This window comes from Ranitomeya variabilis, chromosome 1 (genome assembly GCF_051348905.1).
Source record: "Ranitomeya variabilis isolate aRanVar5 chromosome 1, aRanVar5.hap1, whole genome shotgun sequence".
Lineage (NCBI taxonomy): Eukaryota > Metazoa > Chordata > Amphibia > Anura > Dendrobatidae > Ranitomeya > Ranitomeya variabilis.
Genome location: NC_135232.1, coordinates 67,286,223 through 67,303,178, shown reverse-complemented (window position 1 = coordinate 67,303,178; position 16,956 = coordinate 67,286,223). Strand labels below are relative to the sequence as shown.

The window sequence follows — 16,956 nt, the reverse complement described above, 5'->3', positions numbered from 1 at the left end:
GTGTCTGTCGCGTCCCCCGGCGTCCGCTTCCCTGCACTGTGTCAGCACCGGCCGGCCGTAAAGCAGAGCACAGCGGTGATGTCACCGCTCTGCTTTCCGGCGGCGCTTACACAGGATGCAGGAGGAGTGCAGGGAAGCGGACGCCGGGGGACGTGACAGGCACCGGAATGTGAGTATGTGTTTTTTTTTTTTTTACATTTACAATGGTAACCAGGGTAAACATCGGGTTACTAAGCGCGGCTCTGCGCTTAGTAACCCGATGTTTACCCTGGTTACCCGGGGCCTTCGGCATCGCTGGTCGCTGGAGAGCTGTCTGTGTGACAGCTCTCCAGCGACCACACAACGACGAAACAGCGACGCTGCAGCGATCGGCATCGTTGTCTATATCACTGCAGCGTCGCTTAATGTGACGGTACCTTTAGGACGTACCAGTACCATTTTACATCTGAATATATATGTACAGGTATATAAATAGCCTTTAAGAGCTCGGGTTAATTAGGAGAAACAGCCTCTTTTGTAAGAGACACTTTGAAAACTGCTCCGAATAGGCGATTACTAAAGTACTGGCACAACACTGTCGTTTTATTGATTTATGCATGGAATGGGTTAATTATGTTGTATTTTGCTCTCATATAACTGTAGGTGTTATTGAGCATAACTGCTGTCTTTGCATTTGATACTTATAAATTGTTTACCTACCATCCTTTCCTTTGTTTTATAAACTGGTTAGTAAATATTCATATTATATCTAATCTTTGCGCATGTCTTCTGATTGTTGTTGTACCCCTCGTCCTGTGGCTGTCGTTTGTCCACGTTTCACTTCTTCCTCTCCTCTTCCCCTTACTGTCTGATTTCCTCTAGGATCAGTCCTTGGCCCTCTCCTTTTCTTCTTATACACGGCCCCTATTGGACAAACCACCAGTAGATTCGGTTTTCAGTACCATCTCTATGCTGATGACACCCAATTATACACATTGTCTCCTGACATCACCCTTGCATTACTACAAAATACCAGTGCTTGTCTTTCCACTGTCTCTAACATTTATGTCCTCACTATCTAAAACTGAATGTCAAAAACTGAACTCCTTGTGTTTCCTCCCTCCACTAACCTATCTATGCCCGAAATTGCCATTTCCGTGTGTGGTTCCACCATTACATCCTAGCAACATGCCCGCTGTCTTGGGGTTACTCTTGATTCGGGTTTTTCATTCAGCCCCACATCTGTTCACTCACTCGTTCATGTTATCTACACCTCAAAAACATCCCTAGAATTCGACCTTTTCTTACCTTTGACTCTGCAAAAACTCTTAGGGTACCGTCTCACAAAACGATTTACCAACGATCACAACCAGCGATACGACCTGGCCGTGATCGTTGGTAAGTCGTTGTGTGATCGCTGGGGAGCTGTCACACAGACAGCTCTCCAGCGACCAACGATGCCGAGGTCCCCGGGTAACCAGGGTAAACATCGGGTTACTAAGCGCAGGGCCGCGCTTAGTAACCCGATGTTTACCCTGGTTACCGTCGTAAATGTAAAAAAAACCAAACAGTACATACTCACATTCCGGTGTCCGTCAGGTCCCTTGCCGTCTGCTTCCCGCACTGACTGACTCCCGGCCGTAAAGTGAAAGCAGATCACAGCGGTGACGTCACCGCTGTGCTCTGCTTTCACTTTACGGCCGGGAGTCAGTCAGTGCGGGAAGCAGACGGCAAGGGACCTGACGGACACCGGAATGTGAGTATGTACTGTTTGGTTTTTTTTACATTTACGACGGTAACCAGGGTAAACATCGGGTTACTAAGCGCGGCCCTGCGCTTAGTAACCCGATGTTTACCCTGGTTACAAGCGAACGCATCGTTGGATCGGTGTCACACACACCGATCCAACGATGACAGCGGGAGATCCAGCGACGAAAGAAAGTTCCAAACGATCTGCTACGACGTACGATTCTCAGCAGGGTCCCTGATCGCTGCTGCGTGTCAGACACAGCGATATCGTATGGATATCGCTGGAACGTCACGGATCGTACCGTCGTAGCGACAAAAGTGCCACTGTGAGACGGTACCCTTACTGTTGCTATTTTTCATTCTTCTCTGGACTATTGCAACTCTCTACTTATCAGTCTTCCTCTAATCAAACTCTCCCCTCTCCAATCAGTCCTCAATGCAGCAGCCAGGATCATATTCCTTTCCAACTGCTACACCGATGCCTCTACTGTGCCAGTCATTGCACTGGTTGCCCATCTGCTACAGTGTTCAATACAAACTTATCACTCTCATCCACAAAGCCCTTCACGGTTCAGCACCACCCTACATTTCCTCCCTCGTCTCAGTCTACCACCCTACCAGTGCCCTCCATTCTGCTAATGACCAAAGAATAAAATCCTCAATAATTCGACCTTCCCACTCCCATCTCTAAGACTTCTCACGTGCTGCGCCAATTAATTGGAGTGCACTACCAGGGACAATTTGGTTATTCCCCCAATATCTTGTTACAAACTCCAATAACCAACAAGGGAAGAACAAAAGCTTACAGAAAAAAACCCGTAAAATTGTATATACTTTATTAATATCAGATGAGAAACACATAATGTAAATACCCCTCGGGAAAATTGCCAATGTATCAGGTATGGGCTACAAAACACTAACAAGGAGATCACTCCCCTAATGTAGCTAGAATGATATATTACTAGGCAGTAGCGACCTCTAATTTAAAAAAATCTATATAAATAGAGGTAAGCCCATCCTAATATATCATAGTAAATAGTAGTACCACTACAAAGTGACAAAATCGTGCTGACACGTTTACACTCAATAGATGTGCAGAAATGAGTGATATTTCCCTAGACACCCACCTGTCAAAGTGCCTACCTAGATGCGGAGGTTGGCACCCTAAGAAACACGAGAATGGTGCCCCCGCTCGTGCGATGGCTGTCCCTGATCTCCTAATTCCACCCTATAAGGTTTCAGTCAGAAACAGAGGGCCAGACGGCCTGTAACAATCGTGTGGTTTATAAGCCGCAAGAGGTATGATGTAGGAGAGAAAAGGACCGTCTATACCAGTGATTTTCAACCAGTGTTCCGCGGCACACTAGTGTGCCGCGACACATGGTCGGGTGTGCTGCGGGGAAAGTTCCCCAAACTATGGTGCCCCCTCCTTTCTGCCCTGATCTCCTGTCCGCTCCCCTCCTCCCTCCTGTCCGCTCCCCCGGTCCTCCTGTCCGCTCCCCCGGTCCTCCGATCCCCCCCCCCGTGTTCCGATCCCACCCCCCCATACTTACCTAGCTCCGATGTCCCTCCCGGTGTCCGGCCGTCTTCTCCATGGGCGCCGCCATCTTGCAAAATGGCGGGCACATGCGCAGTGCGCCCGCCGAATCTGCCGGCCGGCAGATTCGCTCCTATACATTTTGGTCGCTGTGATAAGTTCTATCACAGCGATCAAAATAAAAAAAATAGTAAATAAACCCCCCCTTTATCACCCCCATAGGTAGGGACAATAATAAAATACAGAAAATATAATTATTTTTGTTTTTCCATTAGGGTTAGGGGTAGGGTTAGGGGTAGGGGTAGGGTTAGGGTTAGGCTTGCACTTAGGGCTAGGGTTGCACTTAGGGCTAGGGTTGCACTTAGGGTTGCACTTAGGGCTAGGGTTAGAATTAGGGTTAGGGTTAGAATTAGGGTTAGAATTAGGGTTGCAATTAGGGTTAGGGTTGGTATTAGGGTTAGAATTAGGCTATGTGCACATGGTGCGGATTTGGCTGCGGATCCGCAGCGGATTGGTCGCTGCGGATTCGTATCAGTTTTCCATCACGTTTACAGTACCACGTAAATCTATGGAAAACCAAATCCGCTGTGAACATGGTGCGGAAAATACAGCGCGGAAACGCTGTATATTCACACTGAGTGAGTATAAATACATTTAGAATCTATATTATTAACTATATGTAGAATATGTACTGTTTTAGTGTCATTTTGTGCCATTTTGGTTGGTGGTGTGCCCCGGGATTTTTTAAGTATAAAAAGTGTGCCGTGGCTCAAAAAAGGTTGAAAATCACTGGTCTATACCAGTCAAACCCCCTCCAGATCAGGCGGTATATCACAGTGATGGTATATTTAGATCCTATATGGATCGATAGAACCGCACATGGTATGATGTAAGAGAAGAGGGACAGTCTGTACCATTCATCGCCCATACACATATACATATACGATATCTGGTACATAAACACATGGGTGAAAGGTGTCTAGGTACTATAGCAGCATACTGATAAATCTATATCACTAGTCCCATCCAATAATTGGGGATTTCCTGGTACTTACATAGAACAACATACTCAAACAATTAGAAACATAATTCCGATGTAATCATGCGCCAACAATATCACATAAAGAAATTAACCAACAGGTACAAAATTTGCCCCAGTGACACAGACATCTGACTGAGGGTCACGATAAGATGACTCCTCACATGCAGAGTCTATTTTCTGCATGTGAGGAGTCATCTTATCGTGACCCTCAGTCGTCTATATACAGTACCACATATCAACAGATAAGTACAGCTGCATTATCAAGATGACTGTCCCTCTTCTCTTACATCATACCATGTGCGGTTCTATCGATCCATATATGATCTAAATACACCATCACTGTGATATACCGCCTGATCTGGATGGGGGTTGACTGGTATAGACGGTCCTTTTGTCTCCTACATCATACCTCTTGCGGCTTATAAACCACATGATTGTTACAGGCCGTCTGGCCCTCTGTTTCTGACTGAAACCTTTTAGGGTGGAATTAGGAGATCAGGTACAGCCATCGCACTAGCGGGGGCGCCATTCTCGTGTTTCTTAGGGTGCCAACCTCCGCATCTAGGTAGGCACTTTGACAGGTGGGTGTCTAGGGAAAGATCACTCATTTCTGCACATCTATTGAGTGTAAACGTGCCAGCACGATTTTGTCACTTTGTAGTGGTACTACTATTTACTATGATATATTAGGATGGGCTTACCTCTATTTATATATATTTTTTTTAAATTAGAGGTCGTTACTCCCTAGTAATATACCATTCTAGCTACATTAGGGGAGTGATCTCCTTGTTAGTGTTTTGTAGCCCATACCTGATACATTGGCAATTTTCCCGAGGGGTATTTACATTATGTGTTTCTCATCTGATATTAATAAAGTATATACAATTTTACAGCGGTTGATTCCCCCAATATCCATAGTTTTAAACGTGTCCTAAAAATGTGTGTTTTGTCCATACGGAACTTTCTTCAAAATCAGAACCCTTGTAGCATCTGTTCACACATCCACCATGACTTACTAGCCCTGTGTGTCTGTATTGTACACATACTGGCGGGTGAGCAGTTGATTTGAATACCCTATATATTATATTGATGGATGGACAGTACAGTATAAGCACATTTTACCATTTACCTTTTGTTTCTACGCTGTTTCCTCATAGATTGTAAGCTTGCGAGCAAGGCCCTCACTCCTTTTGGGATCGGAGTTGTGTTATTCTGTAATGTCTATTGTCTGTACAAGTCCTTGCTAAAATGTAAAGTGCTGCGGAATATGTTGGCGCTACAGAAATAAAAATTCTTCTTATTCTTATTATAAGATTTTTTTCACATACGACATTGTTTAAAGAGTCGAGTTTTGAAAGGTTTGGATTTTTTGTATTAGCTTTTTTTTAATCTTATCTCATTTTCCTCCACCCTATTTGATAACTTAGAGTTAATAGGGGCTATCCTCTAATTAGGATCAGCATCTGTAGGCTAGAGTGAAGAGCGGTAACAAAGAGCGTCTCTTGTGCATGAAGGTCTGAGAATTGTCCAAATCAGACGACCCTTCATCTTCTAGTTGTATGTCAGATACATGTCAAAATCCTTCTTACATTTCCATCTTTTGCATGTGTCCATACATGTAGATCGTCTGGAGTTTTTTTATTGTATTATTTATGGGACTTATTTGATCTCTTCCGATTATTTTAGGATCTCTTATGAGCGAGACTGTCGCCATGTTGAACTTCTATCCCAGTTTCCCAGCTGCAGAAGGACCGACAAACCGTGGAGAGTTTATCTTTGTGGTGGATCGGTCTGGGAGTATGGAGTGTCCAATGAACTCAGAGCCAAATGCTCCACAACGTATTCAAAGCGCTAAGGTCAGTGAATGGATTCTGTGGGGTCATTTTAGTGACCATCTACTGAGGTATATTCATCTGATCACTTTTCTGCATATTTTTTTGCTTTTTTGGGGCTTTTGTCACAGTTTTCTCTCTCCTGCAGGAGACCCTGGTCCTTCTATTGAAGAGTTTGCCTCTTGGATGTTACTTTAATATTTTTGGATTTGGATCCCATTTTGAGTCTTTCTTCACGTGAGTTTAAATAGTCGTCCTTTTGATATTAAGTTTGTGTAAAATATAATTTTTTTGGGGAGACAAAGTGATGGTTATGGATGGAGATTTGCAATCCTTCTTTTACAGTAACACTCACCTTGGAGGCCACTCCTCAACCACTTTTTTCCAATCCATCCTCCATTCATGCATTTATGGGTCCCCAGAATCCAATATGGCGCGTTTTACTTCATATTCTTTACTTAGAAGGTCATTGCCTTGTTTATTTGTATTCTTCAGGGAGAGTAAGGAGTATACACAACAATCCATGGAAGAAGCTGTCAAGATGGTCAATGAAATGAACGCCAACTTTGGAGGAACAGAAATACTGAGACCCTTAAAGAAAATTTACGATACTTCTGGAAGGCCAGACCACCCAAGACAGGTACATCACACACACAATACATGACCCTACATTGGATTTTCATGATTCACAAGTGCTGGAACTCCTGTTTTACACTATAAATTCGAGTATCATCCACCACGAATGGTAGCGACATAGGGGCAAGTATGCCAGCTGTGCAAACCACTGTGATCTAGCGGCTGCGGCATCAGGTGGTCAGATGACGGGTGTTGGACCTCCACTGATCTGATATTGATGTCCTATCTTGGACAGTCCCATTAATTTACAGAATGTTTTGAACAATTAGCATTTTGTGATAAATACTAATGCTAAGTATTTATGGAATCTTTAGCTTTTTCTCTTCACTGATGGAGAAGTCGGGAACACAAAAGAAGTGATTGATGAAGTCCAGAAAAATTCAAATAATCACCGGTAAAATCAACCACCTTATTTTGTAAATTTTTCAACATTTATGTCCAGAATACAGTGATTTATGCTGCTAAGATCCCGTATTTTTTCAAAACTCTTTGAAACCTTTGTCTTACACCCAAATTAAAGAATTCTACAATATGTTCTCACACAGTATCAGGCAGAAATCCTAAAGCCTAAAGAGGTTCTTGTGGATGCTTTCTTTCACTAAACCTTGACCAGGTCGACACACCAGTATTTTCCTTACTTACTATTTCTCCAGTTTATTCACCATAAAGTTTAACCCATGACCCTGTAGTAGGTGATTCTGGAGATGCACATTATATAGCAATAATGGATGCACATCCCGTAATACATGATAAGTCAATGGCTAATGTAATGCAATAGACAAATACTTATATATTGTTTGGTCCGCAGTGGACCTTTTCTATGATACCATTTTGGTCCTTCACAAACAAAAAGTTCTCATGGAACCAACTGTTTGTATGGCTTTGTTATGTGACATATTACACCCTGACCTTCATATCCTTGATGTCCGTGTAGATGCTTTACATTTGGCATCGGTGAAGGAGCCTCCACATCCCTCATCAAGGGCATGGCCAGAGCAGGAAGTGGGATATTTGAGTTCATCTCCGGCAAAGACAGAATGCAGACCAAGGTGAGTGCTTGTAAGAGGTGGATGGGGGCATTCCTTTAACCCTTTAACAACCAACGATATGCATTAAAACGAGGCCCGCTAAGAGTACTTATTCCCCCATCGCCGTTTTAATGCTATCGGGGGTGCTGAGACCCCAGAGAATATGATCAGGGCCGGATTTTCTGGTGTGCCGATCACGTGATGGCTGTTACTCAGTGAATAACAGCGATGACAAAAAAAAGTGTGCCGGTTGTTCAGATGATTTATCTCTCTTCTGACATGATATAAATTTCAGAAGAGAGAGAAATGATGCCCCACGAGACCTTTCGGTACCTCCTCCATCCCCTGATCCCTTCTGATCCGTCCCCTGGAAAAAAAAATGGCGGGTGCATGCAGAGTTCGCCCAGTGAGATGTGCCAGCCGGTACCCGACAACAATAGGACATTTTTTCGAATTGGTTAATTTTGATCACTGTGATATAAAGTTCATGTAACACAAAACCTTTTTTTTTTCTACTAGGTCCTTCGGGCTCTGAAATGTTCCCTTCAGCCCACCGTGAACAATGTCTCACTGACGTGGTCTCTTCCCTCTGGCGTGGAAGCCATTCTACTTTCTAAAGTCCCCAACTCCATCTTTCAGGGTCAAAAGTCCATTGTCTATGCCCAAGTGAAAGGAAATGTAGGTGATATCAAGTCTACGTCTCATAAAACCTTCTAATATCCAGCACCCGGATTTAATCACTGTGTCCCCTATACTAATTGCTGTTAATCATCTTCTTAGAAGTGCGACTTCTTATGACCTAAGGATCATTTTTATTGTCGGGGAAATATTAGTAAATCAGCATTTCTGTACCCATTTCACGTTAAAGCAATGACCTTACATTGGTTGGGCCTGTATAAAGTTTTCACACCCCTCCGGCATGTTGCTATGTTTATGTGTTGAGTCCTTACAGATCACCTTTCCATTTTCCTAGGTGGAGACTGAAGCGGAGGGTGAGGTTTGCCTGCAGTATAACTATAAGGATGAACTTTTGAAGAACACCATTCGTTTCCCTCTTAAAATTGAAAAAGTTGAAAGGTAATTCTCAAGAAATCTAAGTAATGGGTGAAAATTGAATTGAAGGGATTTCCACCACTTTGGGGGCATAATAGAAAAAAAAGCTTCCACCTCTCAGATGGGTGCTGCTCTTGTGCATTGGTCACGGCATCCCCCTCCAAACTGATCCTGTTCACATATACATAGTTATTAAGGTTGAAGGAAAACTGTAAGTCCATCTAGTTCAACCCATAGCCTAACCTAACATGCCCTAACATGTTGATCCAGGGGAAGGCAAAAAAACCCCATGTGGCAAAGAGTAACTCCACCGTGGGGAAAAAAATTCCTTCCCGACTCCACATACGGCAATCAGACTAGTTCCCTGGATCAACGCCTTATCAAGGAATCTAGTGTATATACCCTGTAACATTATACTTTTCCAGAAAGGTATCCAGTCCCCTCTTAAATTTAATTAATGAATCACTCATTACAACATCATACGGCAGAGAGTTCCATAGTCTCACTGCTCTTACAGTAAAGAATCCGCGTCTGTTATTATGCTTAAACCTTCTTTCCTCCAGACGTAGAGGATGCCCCCTTGTCCCTGTCTCAGGTCTATGATTAAAAAGATCATCAGAAAGGTCTTTGAATGAACATAGAATGAGAAGGTGACACCAGTTCAATAGGTGAGTCATTTTGTTTTGTAGTTTCACTTCCGTGGCCCTTTAACCCCTTTCTGACCTCGGACAGGATAGTACGTCCGAGGTCAGAAGCCCCACTTTGATGCGGGCTCCGGCGGTGAGCCCACATCAAAGCCGCGACATGTCAGCTGTTTTGAACAGCTGACATGTGCCCACAATAGCGGCGAGTGGAATCGCGATTCACCCGCCGCTATTAATTAGTTAAATGCCGCTGTCAAACACTGACAGCGGCATTTAACTACCGCTTAACTGCCGGAAATGCGTGCATCGCCAACCCCCGTCACATGATCGGGGGTTAGCGATGCGTCAGGATAGTAACCATAGAGGTCCTTGAGACCTCTATGGTTACTGATGCCGGTTTGCTGTGAGCGCCACCCTGTGGTCAGCGCTCATAGCAAGCCTGTAATTCAGCTGCATAGGAGCGATCTGATGATCGCTCCTATGTAGCTGAGCCGATCGAGTTGTGCCAGCTTGTAGCCTCCCATGGAAGGGTATTGAAGTATGGCAAAAGTAAAAAAAAAAAAAAATGTTTAAAAAAAATGATATAAATAAAAAAAAATATAAAAGTTTACATCACCCCCCTTTCGCCCCATTCAAAATAAAACAATAAAAATAAAATCAAATACACACTTATTTGGTATCGCCGCGTTTAGAATCACCCGATCTGTCAATAAAAAAAGGATTAACCTGATCGCTAAACAGCATAGCGAGAAAACAATTCGAAACGCCAAAATTACGTGTTTTTGGTCGCAATAACGGGCGATGAAAAGAACGTATCTGCACCAAAATGGTATCACTAAAAACGTCAGCTCACTAAAATCGCCAGCTCGGCACGCAAAAAATAAGCCCTCACCCGACCCCAGATCACGAAAAATGGAGACGCTACGGCTATCGGAAAATGGCGCAAATTTTCTTTTTTTTTTTTTAGCAAAGTTTTGAAATTTTTTTCACCACTTAGATAAAACATAACCTAGTCATGTTAGGTGTCTATGAACTTGTAATGACCTGGAGAATCATATTGGCATTTTAGTTTTAGCATTTAGTGAACCTAGCAAAAAAGCCAAACAAGTGTGGAATTGCACTTTTTTTGCAATTTCATTGACCTTGGAATTTTTTTCCCATTTTGTAGCACACGTCATGGTAAAATCAATGATGTCGTTCAAAAGTAAAACTCATCTCGCCAAAAATATGCCCTCACATGGCCATATTGACAGAAAAATAAAAAGTTATGGCTCTGGGAAGGAGGGGAGTGAAAAACGAACACGGAAAAACGGAAAATCCCAAGGTCATGAATGGTTTAAAGGGGTAATCCAGCTCTTATTACATATACGTTTGTGGGAGGCCTGGATCAGTGACTTTACACCAACAGATATCTGCTGGTTCGATGCTTAAACAGCAAGTTTCGCTCACCTGTCCTCTTCCTATGAATATCACAGGTGGACAAACAGCCAAATTACCACTTTAAAGGGAATCTGTCAACAGGTCTTTTGCCATATAATCTGAAAGCAGCATAATGTAGAGGCAGAGACCTTGATTCCAGCGATGTGTCACATAATGCTCTGCTTGTTGTACTTTTTATAACATTTCTGCTTTATCAGCAGGAGATTATCACTAGCGGACTAGTAAACCTGCCACCATGTATACCTTCATACTCATGACCTCTGTATAACCCCGCTCCCACCATTGATTGGCAGCTTTCTGTGTACACTGTGCATAGGCAGAAAACTGCCAGTCAGTAGTGTGGGTGGGGTTATACAGAGCTCAGCCTTCAGAGAATTGCTAGATCTGCAGACAATAAAACAGTGATTGTATCAAAGCTACAACAAGCATCCCAGTGAGTGATACATAAGTGGAATCAGGGGCTCTGTCCCTACATCATGTGGTAGCAAGAACCTGGTGACAGATTATTTTTAAAGTCAGGAATTAAAGTGGTTCTAAACCCCCATGCTAATACTGCTTTGTCGAGAAAAAAAATTTAAGTAAAACAACTTGACTTACAAAGGACAAAGGTGAAAGGATCAATCACACAAAGTTGTTAGTGTTTAGAGATTCGCCGATATTCTGTTTAAAGGGACTCTGTCACCCCCTCCAGCCGTTAGAAACTAAAAGAGCCACCTTGTGCAGCAGTAATGCTGCATTCTGACAAGGTGGCTCTTTTAGTTATTGGTGCAGTCAAAGCAGAAATAAAGCGTTTTATAATTTCGCAAAAATACCTGTCTTTAGTCCTGGAGGCAGGTCTTAACCCCCCTGCTGCACACGCCACACTTCCGTCACTCAAGGCTTCTTCGGCCCCCGGGCGCCGTCCCCTCCGCGCTGTTTTCAAATCAAATCCGGCGCCTGCGCTGTTTTGTTCTGCCTGGGGCAGGCGCAGTGAGCGCTGCCCGTCTGACCTCAGATGCAGTCTCGCAGACTGCGCCTGTGCGGCCGCCCTGCTTGTGAATCCCAGCCCCGCAGTGTGCATAATGCATAACACACTGCGGGGCTGGGATTATAAATATCCCATGTATGTTTTACTGATATTGTTCGTTGCATTCATTATCGCTATCATGTGGCTGTATACCCTTTTGTTTGTACAAACTATGGCCATGCAGCTGACATAGTACTTTAGGTATTTTCTTGCTGTATATGGCCCGGTTGTGATTTATTGGGTTTCTGTGCCGTTCTGCTCCCTTACTGTAGTTTGCAGGTGATTGCCAATTTTAGTCTATGCTGTCATTTTAGTCCTATTATATGTAAATCTTTAATAAAATTCATTTTTATATTTGGACTAGTACACTTTTTTCCTTGCGGTTTCTAAAGACAGGTATTTTTGCGAAATTATAAAACGCTTTTTCTTTCTCGCTTCATTGGGGGACACAGGTAACCATGTGTGTATGCTGCTGTCACTAGGAGGCTGACACTATGCAAATAAAGAAGAAGTAGCTCCTCCCCGGCAGTATACACCCTCCGACAGGCACCAGGCAACTCGGTGCAAAAGCAGTAGTAGGAACAGGTAATATAAAACTCAACCTATGTACCAACCCACAACAACGGCACGTAAGCCAACACGGTACAACTTCAAGGGAGGGTGCTGTGTCCCCCAATGAAGGCTCCAAGAAAGAGATTTTACGGTAAGAACCAAAAATCCCTCTTTCTTTCTCGCCTCATTGGGGGACACAGGTAACCATGGGACGTCCCAAAGCAGTCCCTAGGGCGGGTATTCTGCAGAAAAAGAGGAGTTAGGTTGGCCGGTGAGAAACCGCCGCCTGCAGTATCCTCCTACCGAGGCCCGCGTCCGCGGAAGCTTGAGTATGCACCTTGTAGAATTTGACAAAGGTGTGACTGGATGACCACGTAGCGGCCTTGCAAACCTACAAGGCCGAAGCTTGGTGACGAACTGCCCAGGAAGCTCCCACAGCCCGGGTGGAGTGAGCTTTCACCCCCAAAGGGAGCTGTGTGTCTTGGACACGGTATGCCTCCAGAACCGCCGAACGGATCCAGCGAGCAATTGTGGACTTGGAGGCGGGGAGTCCCTTTCGACGCCCATCCGAGACGACGAACAGAGGATCGGCCTGACGAAAAGAGGCAGTTATCTTTCACCAGGCTCAGCGCTACCTTCTACTCTACCTGGCAGTATTCTCTGGGGACAAGGTAATATCCACCTATGTCCGACCCCACCCTGGCCTTTGCCCCTACGGCCATCCATTACGCCTGCGCTCACTGTAAGAAAAAGTGGGTTTCAGGTCAGCCTTCTCCTTTCTGCCCGTCCTGCGTTCCTCCCACCATGTCAGCTCCCCTGGAAGCTCCTAGGTCCCGGGATGAGTGCACCCCCCCTCCCCCGGAGTGGGCTGTTGCAATGTCTCAATCAGTGTCTGACCTGACTAAGGTGTCTCAGTCCCTGGTCCAGGCACTTGAACACATCCCACTTCTCTCTAATGCCACCAGTGCCACGAACGCCTCACACGGCGATTCGCTCGCACCTGTCCTAGACCCTCACAGAGGCAGACCGGAGAAAAGAGACAGAAAACGGACCTTATCTAGATCCTTCTCCAGTTCACCGGACCACATCGGGATTCCCCTATCTGCCCGTTCCCCTTCCTCACAGGCGGACCTCGGGTCTGACGTAACTTCTCAGTCGGAATCTGACTCGGATGCAGATCAGACTTCCGGAACACAAGACATGGTTGATAGCCTTATTTCAGCTATCGTTCAGACGCTTGATCTTAAGGAGGATGAGGCAAGCTCTCAGGACGTCTCCGTTGCTTTTAAACGGATTAAACGTCCCTCTAGGGTTTTCCCTAATCACAAGGAGTTTGACAACACTACCGCCACTCACTGGGAAAACCCTGGCAAGCGTTTCCCAGGCAGGAAACTGCTTGATGTGTTATACCCTTTTCACTCCGACCTGGTCTCCAAGTGGTCCGAGTCTCCTAAGGTCGACCCGCCTGTGTCCAGGCTATCCTCACAGACAGTTCTGTCTATTCCGGACGCGGCTTCCCTTAAGGACCCCTCGGACAGACAAATCGAGGCGCTAGCAAAATCAGCATTTGAGGCCTCCGGAGCCTCCCTTTGCCCTATTTTCGCCTCATCATGGGTAGCCAAGGCTGTATCAGCCTGGGCCAAGACCCTGCGCAGGGGCATTTCGGCCTCTGCTCCTGCTGAAGAACTGTCTGAATTAGCGGATCAGATTTCACTGGCAGGAAAATACCTGATGAATGCCTCCCTTGATGCAGCGGCCTGCTCTACCAGGGCTAATGGCAACATTGTCGCCATTCACCGGATTCTTTGGTTAAAGGCGTGGAACGCTGATCCCGCATCTAAGAAATCGCTCACTGGTCTGCCCTTCCAGGGCTCCAGACTCTTCGGCTCGCAGCTAGATCAAATGATCTCGGACGCTACTGGCGGTACGAGTACCTCCTTACCCCAGTCCAAGCCTAAACGTCTCTTCAACAGGAGGGGTCCCCAGTCCTTTCGTCCCTTTCGGTCTTTTGCCTCTTCGGGAAACCCCGTCCAGGACCGTTCCTCCTCACAAGGGGACCGTAGAAAACCTTCTTTCAGGCCTCCGCCACGCTGGAGAGCCAAGAGCCACCCCGCAAAACCATCGGGATCTCGGGGCCGCAGGTTTTCTAATAAATGACGGGTCGCCCCCACCTGGAACTCCTTCCAGGGTGGGAGGCCGCCTTCTTCTATTCTCAGAGGTTTGGCTTTCAGTAGTCGACGACGCCTGGGTCAGGGAGATCGTCACGTCAGGCTACAAAATAGAGTTTTCTTCGCCCCCAGGAAGACGTTTCATGCTCTCTCGTCCTCCCAAACAGCCCTCTCATCTTCCAGGGCTTCTCCAGGCCGTCGATTCGCTCCTCGCCTCGGGAGTCGTAGTGCCGGTGCCTTTTCGCCAGCGGTTTTCTGGGTTTTATTCAAACCTGTTCGTGGTTCCAAAAAAGGACGGCTCTCTCCGTCCGATTCTGGATCTCAAACGATTGAACCGCCACCTTCGGATTCAACACTTCAAAATGGAATCTCTGCGCTCGGTGATCGCGTCCATGGAGCCGGGAGAGTTTCTGTGCTCAGTGGACATTCGGGATGCGTACCTTCACATTCCTATTTGCGTGCAGCATCAGAGGTTCCTCCGATTCGCGATCAGGGAGCATCATTACCAGTTCACTGCCCTCCCCTTCGGGCTGGCATCTGCTCCCAGGGTCTTTACGAAGGTCATGGCAGCTGTCATGGCCATCCTGCGTTCAAAAGGGATTCTGGTAATCCCATACCTCGACGACCTATTGATCAAGGGCTCATCCCAGGGGGATTGCAGCCAGAGCCTCCATCTTACTCTGGACACCTTAGTTCGCCTAGGCTGGTTGATCAACTACCAGAAGTCTTCCTTGATTCCAACCCAGCGGCTGGAGTTCCTCGGCATGGAATTCGATACCTTTCGGGCTCAGGTCTTCCTTCCCAAGGAGAAGTTTCTTTCTCTTCGTCGGGGTGTCAGAGCGCTAAAGGGTCCGAGTCCTCTGTCCCTTCGTCTAGCCATGAGAGTTCTGGGGAGAATGGTCGCTTCTATGGAAGCGGTCCCCTATGCTCAGTTCCACTCTCGTCCCCTCCAGCTGGCTCTTCTGTCTGCCTGGGACAGGAACCCGCTTTCCCTGGACCGTCCGTTTCGCCTCTCCCCCAGGGCGAGACAGTCTCTCTCTTGGTGGACGCTGTCCACCTCCATTCTGCGCGGGAGGTCATTTTTACCCCCCCACTGGCAGGTGATTACCACCGACGCCAGTCTCCAAGGTTGGGGAGCGGTCTTTCTCCACCTCACAGCCCAGGGCCGCTGGACTGCTCGAGAGGCGTGCCTCTCGATCAACCTCTAGGAAATCAGAGCCATCTTCCTAGCCCTCATCCGCTGGGAGTCCCTCCTTTCGGGAAAGCCGGTCCGCATTCAGTCGGACAACGCCACGGCCGTGGCATACATAAATCACCAAGGGGGGACTCGCAGCAGTCAAGTCATGGCGGAAGTAGCAAAAATTTTCCGCTGGGCGGAGGGTCATGTTCCCTCTCTGTCAGCCGTCCACATCCCAGGGGTGGACAATTGGGAGGCCGACTTTCTAAGTCGCCAGGGCATCGTGGCGGGCGAGTGGTCTCTTCTTCCAGCAATCTTCAGCCAGATTTGCCAGCGGTGGGGCGTTCCAGACGTCGACTTGATGGCCTCCCGGGCAAACCACAAAGTTCCCCAGTACGTCGCCAGGTCTCGGGACCCGATGGCCGTCGGATGCGACGCTCTCGTGATCTCTTGGGCCCAGTTCCGGATGCCCTATCTGTTCCCGCCTCTCCCTCTGATCCCAAGGGTCGTAAAGAAGATCAAGTCGGAAGGGGTCCCCGTACTCTTGGTAGCTCCAGATTGGCCTCGCAGAGCCTGGTACGCAGAGCTGATAAACATGTTATCGGATGTTCCGTGGAGACTTCCGGATCTTCCGGACCTTCTTTCACAGGGGCCTCTCTCCCACCCGAATTCTCGGTCGCTGAATTTAACGGTATGGCCGTTGAGGCCGCGTTCCTGAAGAACGCGGGTTTTTCTCATAGCGTCATCCAGACTATGATAAGAGCGAGGAAACCGGCCTCATCGCGTGTCTACCACAGATGTTGGAAGGCCTTTTTCTGGTGGTGTCAGGATAACAATCTGTTTCCTATGACCTTTTCCCTTCCTTCCCTTCTCAGCTTTCTTCAAACGGGCCTAGATTCGGGTCTTTCCCTTAGCACCTTGAAGGGTCAGATCTCCGCTCTATCAATTCTTTTTCAAAGAGACCTGGCTTCCCTGCCTCAGGTGAGGACCTTCATCCAGGGGGTCGCTCATATAGCTCCCCCTTACCGGTCTCCTGTTGAGCCTTGGGATCTCAACCTCGTCTTAGATGCCCTGCAGCGGCCTCCCTTTGAACCGCTTCAGGATGTTTCCTTC

The 16,956-nt window shown here is 46.6% G+C and overlaps 1 protein-coding gene across 2 annotated transcripts in view; it reads left to right on the top strand.

Annotated features, from left to right (window-relative positions):
* Positions 1-16,956, top strand: part of LOC143805462 (von Willebrand factor A domain-containing protein 5A-like) — a 150,404-nt gene that overhangs the window by 73,993 nt on the left and 59,455 nt on the right. For both annotated transcript variants that reach the window (XM_077284881.1, XM_077284871.1), the window contains 7 exons: positions 5,994-6,163; positions 6,288-6,376; positions 6,635-6,779; positions 7,090-7,169; positions 7,710-7,824; positions 8,323-8,481; positions 8,777-8,880. In XM_077284881.1, the coding sequence (XP_077140996.1) occupies positions 5,994-6,163; positions 6,288-6,376; positions 6,635-6,779; positions 7,090-7,169; positions 7,710-7,824; positions 8,323-8,481; positions 8,777-8,880 (862 nt within the window). The remainder of the gene's footprint in view (positions 1-5,993; positions 6,164-6,287; positions 6,377-6,634; positions 6,780-7,089; positions 7,170-7,709; positions 7,825-8,322; positions 8,482-8,776; positions 8,881-16,956) is intronic.